This window comes from Lipophrys pholis (genome assembly GCF_963383615.2).
Source record: "Lipophrys pholis genome assembly, chromosome: 3".
In the NCBI taxonomy this organism is placed as follows: domain Eukaryota; kingdom Metazoa; phylum Chordata; class Actinopteri; order Blenniiformes; family Blenniidae; genus Lipophrys; species Lipophrys pholis.
Genome location: NC_137627.1, coordinates 35633850 through 35645868, shown reverse-complemented (window position 1 = coordinate 35645868; position 12019 = coordinate 35633850). Strand labels below are relative to the sequence as shown.

The window sequence follows — 12019 nt, the reverse complement described above, 5'->3', positions numbered from 1 at the left end:
AAACACCAGGTTTATCTAGTTGACATGGCGCCGCCCACAGTCACGGTGTTGATGGTTTTCATCTTTTGCTCGTGGGCGAATTTCCACCGCTGCACGTCAAGTTGTTTTGTCTCTATGTTCACATCACGTCTCTTCTGTTTTCCTCAATTTGTTTTACATGTGCACAGACGTAAAAGAATTAAATTAATCGGTTTATGGATTATATGGGTGTAATAACCCAATATAATATCGGGTTATACATAAAGTAATCTGATTACTGGGAGGAAATCTAAGTGTGTGATAACTGTTGTTATCAGATAAAACTACCATCATTTTAACTTTTAGAGAAAAACTATTTGATAATGATCAGATTATGTGTCACTGCTGCTGCCACCAGAGTACGAATGGTTTTCACTCAGAAACCAGTAAATATAATCTTAAAACTTACTGATCTATCAGTTCTAGTTCTGGACAAAAATCCAGTCCGGAACTCGACCCCGAGTGTAAATCTATCCGTCCCTCTTATCCGTTCCCGGGTGGTGTCAGTCTGAGCACCGTCACCCAGATCACATTGCACCTGATTAAGAACCTTCCTGCAGGTGGAGAGCCCACGGGGGACACGAACCCTCTACTCATGCTCCAACTACTGAGCTGGCCGGGGCCGAGTGTAAATCCGTCTTTTTATTTCTTCAGTGATATCAGTCGTTCTGTCAGGGATCAAGTTTGTCATTCAACTTTTCAGCAGATTCATGAGTTATTCTTGTATTTTAAAACACGTTATTATTAAAACAGCTGAAGTCCTATTTGTTGAATCTGGTTTGAGGTTCTTGTCCCTATTTGTGGCTGTGGTGTTTTCACTTCTTCTCATCTCCCCCGACGCAGCAGACCTCGACATTGTTCACGCTTCTGTCTCGTCTATTTGAAGTTTGCTCAATGATGAAGATTTAAATCTTGTTCATATGGATGGATGGATGGATGGATGGATGGATGGATGGATGGATGGATAGATGGATAGCAGCTGGATAAGCAGGATAGAAGATGGATGGATGGATGGTTTGTCAATGAAAGATCTGGAAGTTCTTTTTCTTGTACATCTATTAGTATAGGGTAAATGGTATACTATAGAAACGATATGAATTTGGCCCACAGTAGAGATTTGTAACACGGGAAGAGGAGGAGCTGGTAAAGAAGCCCAGAGCGGCGGCGGTCATATGGACCTGGTTTGGCTTTAAAGGAGACATATCATGCTTTTAAATCCTTCCTTTTTACATATAAATCATACAGTTGTGGTCTATACAACGCGAAACTGCAATGCTTGGGTCTAAATTCCTCATTATTAGAGCTCCACAGGCCCCTTTTCTACCCCTTTTCTGATGCGCTTCTGAGAGCAACTCGTTTTGGGGCGGTCTCTGAGACACTTCATACCCCTCCTCCTCTCCAGGTTGCAGAGGTGACACTCGGTTCAACGTCACCCTGTTCGGCCATCTTTGTAGTTTGATAGAACAGATACAATTATCTAGCGGCGCAGAAACTTTATATTCACACATTATTTACAAAATGTCAACAACGGAAGATTTGTCCATCCAGCCATACATGTTGGAGCCAGAGTCGGACCCGGCGGAGCGAGATGAAAATGACGATGATGCACCTGAACAACGTCTTCATATGGATGTAACGCAATGGTGTGTTACTATATTTACACTAACTTCTCCATCCATGCCCACTACTACAATACTGCCTGTATTACAACGACTATTTAACACAGAAGTTACATTCTAATCTAAAACGAGCACACAGTGCTAACATATGAAGACGGTGCAACTGCTAATGCTAACAAAACAATGACAGGGACGTCTTATCATCACACTTTTTAGCGTTATATACAGCTTACCGAAGTGCTCTGTTCGTCGTCTCCATAGATAGAAGGAACTGACCGCTCAATCAGACCAAGTCTTTCGGCAAATCCTTCTTTATACTGGCGGAGGTTGCTGAAGCAGTCGTCCTTAAAGTGCTTCGCGCACACAAAAATGACCTTACCCACAGATGTGGGTACATTTCTGTGAAAAATAAAACTCAACCAGGCACTTCGAAAAGGTTCTGATGCTGGGAGACGGTGTAACGTAGCTTGTGGGTTACTACATCCAACAACCGAACATTTCGACTTATCCTCTCGTAACTTCGGTTGGACTACAAAATCGCAGCGAGAAACAAAAATGGCGGATTGCTCGAAATGTCGATGTCCTAATTTGGCAGTTCCGCTGAGAATACTGTGACGTCATTGTTCAAAAAACGTAATAGAGAATAGAAAAATCGAAACCGATCGCAAAATATGACCAAAACAGAATATAAAGATATCAACGGAGCACCTGAAGAGACTACTTTGAACTTTTCTGTACTTCTAAACACTCTAAATATACAACAACATGCATTTAAGGGCTAAAAAAGTGGATTTAGCATGATATGTCCCCTTTAAGGACTCGGATGGTGAGCATGAAAACACAATCTGCTCCACCTACCGGGCGACGGTAATAGTGAAAGGAGGGAGTACGAGTACTTTGTTTTATTAAGTCAAAACAAAGCACATTTTGTAATACGAGCCGAAAAACTCCACAAACGCTCAGTCAGTCCAGTGGGTAGAATAAAGACCCTACAAACCAGCAGACTGATCTTCTGCAGGCGTTTTCTGAAGGCTGAAGAAGAGGAACGGCGGTGGATTGATCTTAAAGCTCCATCACCATGTACCCGTGCAGAGACAAGGTGCCGTTTCTTAAAGTGGAAAAGTTTTATTTTCTTAATACTTGAAATTTATTGTTTTGTTTTTAAATGAATACATGAAAACACAGAACATAAAGAAACATAAACAGTAGAACAGTGTCACAGTACCACTCGATTGCCAGGCAATGTTTTTCAGCAGATCTCCACAGAATGAACATTCATATGGAGTTGGTCAAAGGGTTTTTTTGTGTGTGTGTACAGCAACTTCAGTTTTATTATTATACACAGGTTATGTATGTGTGGGATGAGGAAGCACGGAGTGGGGGTGGATTTCATATCTGAAAATATCTCTTTAATTTAGTCCATTTTGCCATGTATGGTTCCTTTTGCAGGCGCAGTAAGAAGCTCAGTCTTTCCATCTCATGAATCTCCCTGATAACTTCAATCCAACTATCGAGTGTCGGAGCGTCTTTCTGCAACCATTTACCAGTTATTGCTTTCTTTGCTGCAGCAACTAGTATTTTCAGCCGGTATCGATCATGTCCTGTCAATCTTCCCAGTAAATCACCCAGATAAAGTGTTGGGATGTTCTGACCAAAGATATGCTGTAGGGCTTCCTGAATTTTTCCCCAGAATATTTGGATTTTTGTGTGGTGGTGATCCGCTCCACATCCCCACAAACTCTCCAACATGCTTCTCACCAATACATGGAACAGGAGGCAGTGCAGGCGGCCTCACACACATTTTCAATGGAAAAGTTTTTTTGTTTGTTTAGGTTTTAGGTTTTGCACAATAAATGTTCTTAAAATGGCATTTTGAAAAAATAAAAACACATAAACAGTGAGGCCATATCACCCAGCCCTACACCACTACGCACTTAATAACCCGGATGAATTATTCTGGTGGAATCTATATTTCAGGAACATTCATGTGAGGCCAATATTTAATTGAAATTGTGGATATTATTGCAGGCTGGGCCTCAGGGATGCTATTGATCTTCAGGAGTTTGGGAAGATTAAACAAACTCACCAGAACTCTCCGTCCTCCCTGCGAACCAGACCCAGTCTCTTCTGCTCCTCTGGACTCACTGTGTTCCACTCTGGACTGGGGGGGGGGGGGGGGGGGGGGGGGGGGGGGGTAGAGGGAGAGGGAGGGAGGAAGTAGGGGAGAGAGAAAGAGGGAGGGAGAGAGAGGGGGGGAGGAAGGGAGAGAGAGAGGGGGAGGAAGGGAGAGAGAGAGGGGGAGGAAGGGAGAGAGAGAGAGAAATAGAGAGAGAGGGAGGGAGAAAGTGGGGGAGAGAGAAAGAGGGAGGGAGAGAGAGAGGGGGGAGAGAGAGGGATAGAAATATAGAGAGAGAGGGAGAAAGTGGAGGAGAGAGAAAGAGGGAGGGAGAGAGAGGGGGGGAGAGAGAGGGATAGAAATAGAGAGAGAGGGAGGAAGTGGGGGAGAGAGAAAGAGGGAGGGAGAGAGAGAGAGGGAGGAGAGAGAAAGAGGGAGGGAGAGAGGGGGAGGAAGGGAGAGAGAGGGGGGGAGAGAGAGGGAGAGAAATAGAGAGAGAGGGAGAGGGAGGGAGAAAGTGGGGGAGAGAGAAAGAGGGAGGGAGAGAGAGACAGGGAGGAAGGGAGAGAGAGGGAGAGAAATAGAGAGAGAGAGAGGGAGGGAGGGAGAAAGTGGGGGAGAGAGAGGGAGAGAAATAGGGAGAGAGAGAGAGGGAGGGAGAAAGTGGGGGAGAGAGAGAGAGGGGGGAGAGAGAGAGAGGGAGGGAGAAAGTGGGTGAGAGAGAGAGATTAATGTGATTAAATAAGTCATTGCTCCTTATTACCATTCTGTACGTTCTGCTGTTTCGTTCGCCCACCCCTCTTTCTGGTGTTTTTCTTTCTCTTGCTCCCACTAACTTCCCTTCAGGGATAAATAAAAAATGTATAAAAATCGGATTCTGATGCATTTATATGCTCATACTAATACACTGTAAAATATGAAGAATGATAAATTCTCATTTCACGACAGATTCTTCCTCTAATAGCACATTATTTTATGAGAACTCATAAAAACAACTGCAAACAATAAATCACAGAAAATACGTGGAGGTCCTCGCACGTCGCTTCCAAAGCTTCTATATTCTATAAATTACTTTTACTTTCAGTTTCAGCACCTGATCTTGTCATGCTGGTAAATGACTGAACATATGTGACAGGAGCTGTTCAACTTAACTTTACTTCACTTAATTTGGTTTTATGATAAAAACTAATTAATATCTGATGGGTGAGAAGTACTTCTAATCCACTTGTTGGCCTGTAATTCATTTTGATATACATATTTGAAAAAACATATAGGATGTTGTTTATTGTTTTTAAAAGTCAGAATATCTAAAATATTTAAGACTTCACATGACGTGAAGTCTTAAATGTTAGAATGTAAAGACCTGGAGCTGAGACTGTAATTTGATTATTTCTCTCTCTCTCTCTCATGCACATATTCACTGCAGTAACTCTCTCTATTCTCCTCATATCTGTAGAAAAGCTGTGATGCTGAAATCCACGTTACCTTCTGAATTAATAAAAACATGCTTTGCGGCAGATTCTACACCTGAATTTATAAGGTTAAAAAAAAAATGGGGTTGTTGAGTTCATGATAATGTTTGTTATTCTCAGACGTATTTGCGATAATTTGGATTCACATGTTTTTTTTTACTCACTTGCTATTTAATGGAAAATTCTTTCTGTGTTCTTCAAACAATCTGTGTCGGCTGTTTGTGGAAAACCTGCTGCTGTTTCCTTTTTCTTTGGTTGTTCGAGCAAACCTAATGTGGCTGCATGTCGGACACGTGTTAATATCATCATTTTAACATGAGGATCTGGAAAAGTTGTGACTCGGCGGTTTATTGATAAGTTGGGCAGGTTTCATCTTGTGTTGTGCTGGAAACTGTCAGTCTGATCTGGCAACCCTGGTTAGGAGCAGAGAACTATGACTGCACATCGAGGCATGGATGCCTGTTAAAACATGTCAAAGTCAAAGTTTCCTTCAACATTCTGCTCGGACTTTATGAGACAGAGGAGTTTGACACAGGTGGAAAAACAAGGACCAGCAGAAAACCACAAGAAAGAGCGAAACAGGTTGCTGCTGCACCCAAAAACAAGCACAAACATGCACCTTCAGGTGCTTTTAGAGACAAAATGAGCTTTTGTTCTAAAATAATAAAGTCAAGCTGAAACATGCTGAGCGTGTAAACCTCCACCAACCCTTTCAGGTCACTCCAGCGCCCCTCCCACTCCGTGTTTCCCCAGGGGTTCAGAATTCGCACTAAACATTTGGTGCCTTGTGACGTCTTCACCTGCCGGGAACAAAATACCAGAGGAAGAGAAAGGAGGCGAGAGCAATGACGACAAAAAGCCTTTAAAGAGCCGGTTTCAAATCACATTATATCTCATCAGCATCAGTTTTAGGACAATATTTATAATTCACATCAGCACAAGGTTAATGAGATGAAATAAAATGTGAACGTTGATTGGTTTGGACGCTGCTTGTTTGTTACCTTCTCCACTGCAGTCAGAGAGTAAGCATGTCTGTACATGATGCCCAGTTCATGCCTCTCCTCCAGAGGACCCTGCAGGGTGAAAACACATCCGCCCACAGTCAGGGAAAAGAGAAAGGTTATTCCAACTACATGACTCATCATCTAAATCTTCTTTGGTGTTTTTCCCAGGGAGCCCCCCCCCCCCTTCCCCCAGACTCTACCTGGCAGTTGGCACAGTTGATGAGCGCTCCTTTGGCCAGCAGGTGTCTGAGGAAGGACGGCAGGTCTCTGGGCAGCGAGGTCATCTTCAGCACCTCGGTCACCCCGCCCGTCATGTCCACCATGGCTTCGTGAGGGAAGCCCATATCCAGCGCTCGGTAGCCCCCCTTCAGCCTGGGACACACACACACACACACACACAGGACGGTTCAACCTTGTAGCCAGAAAATAAAGCAGTAACGTGATCATGCAGGCTATTTTACATCCGACGCCGCCGGGCACTGGTGACTAGTACAGGAGGAGTCCTTCAACTGAACATGTCAAAAACAAAAGATATGATTTTAGAAAGCAACCAGACACCTACAACTCTGCAAAATGTATCTCTAACAATAAACTTACTGTGGTAGGATTTTAATTGGAAGAATCTTATCCCTATCCCAAACCAGAAATCAGAATGGAGTGGTGGAGAGGCGTCCTGCTGGAGGGAGAGTGGAACGCTTTCTGTAGATTTCATATATTCTGGTCTTGCCCAAATTGTTTTAGATTCTGGAAGGAGCTAGAACAACTAATACCAGAAACCCTGGGTATCGCATTGGATTTCTCTTTCATGTCAATGTACTTGGGAGACTCGTACCTTCTGAGGATCATTATGGTTGCAAGCAAAAAGACAATAACCAAATGCTGGCTGCAGAAGGACCCGCCCACTGTGAAACTGCTTCAAATCATCAATAACCTGATTCACAGGACGGACATTTTAACTGTTAGGCTACGACTACAAAAAGAAAAAGGAGAGGAATACTGGGACAAATGGGATGGGATCAAAAACGTGTGCATTGCTCCTGTCTAATGGGTTCAGTCATTTGTTTTATAATTCTTGTGCCTTCCTATGGCGAGGCACAAAGATTAGTATTCCTGGGACGGCGTTTCATTTTGATCTTCTTCTTCCGCTTCCGCCACTTTTTCAGCGTATAACTAGTCCCGCGCCGTTTGGAGAACGTCCACACAAAGCACATCAAAACGTACAATTAATATTACTATTACAGGTGAAGGAAAAAGTAGTCCCTACAGCCAGTGGGGAAAAGGTTATAGAATAACTATATATTAACTTGTTGTTTTATGATGTGCAAAACACTAGTTTACTTAAAATTGTTAGCTGCAATGATTCAAACTTAAAGTGCCCCTGGTAAAACACATTTAATTACAGATGTAAGGATTTCATATCAATCCACACGTCACTGAAACATTCGGAGCTCAAAACATGAAGCCAGCAAAGAAGTTTCTGTAAAAAGGGATGAGATCAAAAGAGATAAGATATAAAGATAGAAGATAAAACATTTAGCCCTGAATCCTGTTTTTGAGCTTCTTTTGAAAGTTGTTACGTTTTATGTGTTTGATAATGAATTTAAAATGTTTAAATTCGAGCTGATTTAGTTCTGTTGTTTTTTAGCAAAAATGTGGACAAAATGAAATCCTATCTTTTTATTGATGAATTGAGATTATTTCAGGGTTTAATTTTTTCTGCAGTGGATTTAGCCTTCGTAGTAAAGCTCTGAACTCCTTTCATTTCATTTCAATTCTTTTTTACTTATTTTGAACATCAAAATCAAATAGCAATAACTCCCAACAACCAAAGATATTCCACCAAACAACCAGGGAATAACTTCAGAACGATACCCACTGAGCAAAGAGTCCAATCACGTCTTTAAGACGTCGTCTCCATTCCTCCAGAAGACGTCCTCAGGGAACCACAATGAAGGTTTTTGTTCGTCTCTCCTGGACATTCATGGACGTCCTGTCTGGACGTCATATGAACGTCCAAACTGGACGTCTGGGTGACGGGACGTAATGATAAAACAAAGACACAATGTGAGTCCACCTAGAATCGACCGCAGACGTCTTTCAGTACAGTTAAGACTCCTGCCCCCTAGACCAACATCACACTCCTGATCATATGAATCCTGACAATATGTTTGGAAACACGTCACTTATATATGTCGAGCTTAAAAAGTATTGTGACCAGACTAACAGTGTGCCCGACATGACATTGATTCATACGTTTTAAAGCTCATCATACTGTATATAAGTGACATGGGTACTAACGTGATCTAGAGTGTCGTTGGTCCGGTGGATCGGAGTCCAGCCGAGCGTAAAACAGGTTTGGGTTCGATTCCAGGTGTGTTCACAATATTCTTTCATTTTTCATTGCGTCCCGTCACCCAGAAGTCTAGTTTGGACGTTCATATGACGTCCAGACTGGACGTCCATGCAATGTCCAGGAGAGACAAACAAAAAACACTTTCATTCTGATTCCCTGGAGACGTCTTCTGGAGGAATGGAGACGACCTGGCCTTCTTCTCGCTGTTGCCATCGTTCAGCGGCTTTTGAAGAGCTGCCTCCAGAGGCCTCTCTTCTTCTTTTTCTTGGCCTGGAGTTCCTCCTCTAAGACCTGGTTGGCCTCCTCTAGTCTGATCTTCTCAGCGTGGACGGTGATCTTCTCACCCAACAGGGTGTTGTTCTCAGTGAAGACGGTCTTTTTGTCAGTATGGAGGTTACTGTTCTCACCAAGGAGGTTCTCCTTCTCATCCAGCAGGGTACTGTACTGAGTGTGGAGGTTCTCCTTCTCATCCAGCAGGGTACTGTACTGAGGGTGGAGGTTCTCCTTCTCATCCAGCAGGGTACTGTACTGAGTGTGGAGGTTCTCCTTCTCATCCAGCAGGGTACTGTACTGAGGGTGGAGGTTCTCCTTCTCATGCAGCAGGGTACTGTACTGAGTGTGGAGGTTCTCCTTCTCATGCAGCAGGGTACTGTACTGAGTGTGGAGGTTCTCCTTCTCATCCAGCAGGGTACTGTACTGAGGGTGGAGGTTCTCCTTCTCATCCAGCAGGGTACTGTACTGAGTGTGGAGGTTCTCCTTCTCATCCAGCAGGGTACTGTACTGAGGGTGGAGGTTCTCCTTCTCATCCAGCAGGGTACTGTACTGAGGGTGGAGGTTCTCCTTCTCATCCAGCAGGGTACTGTACTGAGGGTGGAGGTTCTCCTTCTCATCCAGCAGGGTACTGTACTGAGTGTGGAGGTTCTCCTTCTCATCCAGCAGGGTACTGTACTGAGGGTGGAGGTTCTCCTTCTCATCCAGCAGGGTACTGTACTGAGGGTGGAGGTTCTCCTTCTCATCCAGCAGGGTACTGTACTGAGGGTGGAGGTTCTCCTTCTCATCCAGCAGGGTACTGTACTGAGTGCAGCAGCAACACAATGTTTCCAGCTCTAACGCAGCTCCAACCATTGGGACTATTTTCAGAGAGTTTAGCGTGGAGTAGGACGCAGCTTCACGGAGGTGTGAATCGCCTGCTGACAGCCTGGAGGAGCTGCTGCTCATTGTTTTGATGTCAGTGCTGTTCTCCTCCGAGAGCTGGAGTTTGAAAACACTGACTGCTCTGGCTGCAGAGCGCCGCCCTGCTGGACTATGGCTTTGCTAACATCCACGTTGCTGCGTTGCTTTGCTAACATCCACGTTGCTGTGTTGCTTTGCTAACATCCACGTTGCTGCGTTGCTTTGCTAACATCTACATTGCAGCGTTGCTTTGCTAACATCCACGTTGCAGCGTTGCCTTGCGAACATCCACGTTGCTGCGTTGCTTTGCTAACATATACGTTGCTGTGTTGCTTTGCTAACATCCACATTGCTGTGTTGCTTTGCTAACATCTACGTTGCTGTGTTGCTTTGCTAACATCTACGTTGCTGCGTTGCTTTGCTAACATCTACGTTGCTGTGTTGCTTTGCTAACATCCACGTTGCAGCGTTGCTTTGCTAACATCCACGTTGCTGCGTTGCTTTGCTAACATCCACCTTGCTGTGTTGCTTTGCTAACATCCACGTTGCTGCGTTGCTTTGCTAACATCCACGTTGCTGTGTTGCTTTGCTAACATCCACGTTGATGCGTTGCTTTGCTAACATATACGTTGCTGCGTTGCTTTGCTAACATCCACGTTGCTGTGTTGCTTTGCTAACATCTACGTTGCTGTGTTGCTTTGCTAACATCCACCTTGCTGTGTTGCTTTGCTAACATCCACGTTGCTGCGTTGCTTTGCTCACATCTATGTTGCTGTGTTGCTTTGCTAACATCCACGTTGCAGCGTTGCTTTGCTAACATCCACATTGCTGCGTTGCTTTGCTAACATCGACCTTGCTGTGTTGCTTTGCTAACATCCACGTTGCTGTGTTGCTTTGCTAACATCCACGTTGCAGCGTTGCTTTGCTAACATCCACATTGCTGCGTTGCTTTGCTAACATCGACCTTGCTGTGTTGCTTTGCTAACATCCACGTTGCTGCGTTGCTTTGCTAACATCCACCTTGCTGTGTTGCTTTGCTAACATCCACGTTGCTGTGTTGCTTTGTGGTGTTTTGAGTGTAAAATCCATCCAAGCAGCAACATGTTGTCATGAAAAGTTGGATAGCACAGTGCTACTTCCCTAGCCTGCTCGCTGGCTGCAAACTGTGGAATGGATTTCCTGACTCATTCCTCCTGGTCTCATTGAGACCCGCCTCCCTTCAGGAAATCCAGTCCACAGTTTGCAGCCAGCGAGCAGAGCAGCAGCAGGGAAACACTGGAGTCATTTCAGCAACAGTGAAGCAGACGAGGCTTCATGGATCAGAAATCTCTGCAGGTTGGAGCGGAAATTTCCGATCCATGAATTACGTTGATATCGGAACTCGATACCGATACTGGATCGGATCGGCCCCATCCCTACACTCCACTTCCTGTTTCCAGCAGGTGGCGCTATGGCTGATGGTCATAATTGTTGTATGGCTGTGATGAGGGTCGGGCTCTGATGCAACGTATGTAGTTTGAGGTCAATCTGACCATGTTCAGACTATTTACATTGCACTTCCTGTTCCATGGCGAACGTGGCCAAAGCCACACCCTCAAATGGCGTTAAGACTGAGTCATCATATGGTTGTGATGATGGCGAGACTGTAGCTTATGTGTGATGAATTAAAAAAAAAAACAGTACAGTCCTTTGCAAATGTTCTCTAATTTCATTTTTCATCCTGGTAAAAATGGGCGATCCTCTGGGAACACAAGCTCTGGATATAGATGAAGGTTAACCAGTTCAAATGGGTTAGCTCCTCCCCTCTGGACAGAGGGTTAGGGTTAGCTCCTCCGATCTGGACAGAGGGTTAGGGTTAGCTCCTCCCCTCTGGACGGAGGGTTAGGGTTAGCTCCTCCCCTCTGGATGGAGGGTTAGGGTTAGCTCCTCCCCTCTGGACGGAGGGTTAGGGTTAGCTCCTCCCCTCTGGACGGAGGGTTAGCTCCTCCCCTCATGACAAAGGGTTAGGGTTAGCTCCTCCCCTCTGGATGGAGGGTTAGGGTTAGCTCCTCCCCTCTGGACAGAGGGTTAGGGTTAGCTCCTCCCCTCTGGACAGAGGGTTAGGGTTAGCTCCTCATGACAAAGGGTTAGGGTTAGCTCCTCCCCTCTGGATGGAGGGTTAGGGTTAGCTCCTCCCCTCTGGACGGAGGTTTACCGCCTCCCCTCTGGATGGAGGGTTAGGGTTAGCTCCTCCCCTCTGGATGGAGGGTTAGGTTTACCGCCTC

At 44.9% G+C, this 12019-nt stretch overlaps 1 protein-coding gene across 1 annotated transcript in view; it reads right to left on the bottom strand.

Moving 5' to 3' along the window:
* Positions 1-12019, bottom strand: part of LOC308107260 (calpain-9) — a 43934-nt gene that overhangs the window by 21778 nt on the left and 10137 nt on the right. The window contains exons 5-8 of the mRNA XM_080459512.1: positions 6430-6601; positions 6227-6298; positions 5934-6025; positions 3724-3798 (exon numbers count right to left, since the gene is read on the bottom strand). Coding sequence (XP_080315638.1) covers positions 3724-3798; positions 5934-6025; positions 6227-6298; positions 6430-6601 — 411 coding nt within the window. The remainder of the gene's footprint in view (positions 1-3723; positions 3799-5933; positions 6026-6226; positions 6299-6429; positions 6602-12019) is intronic.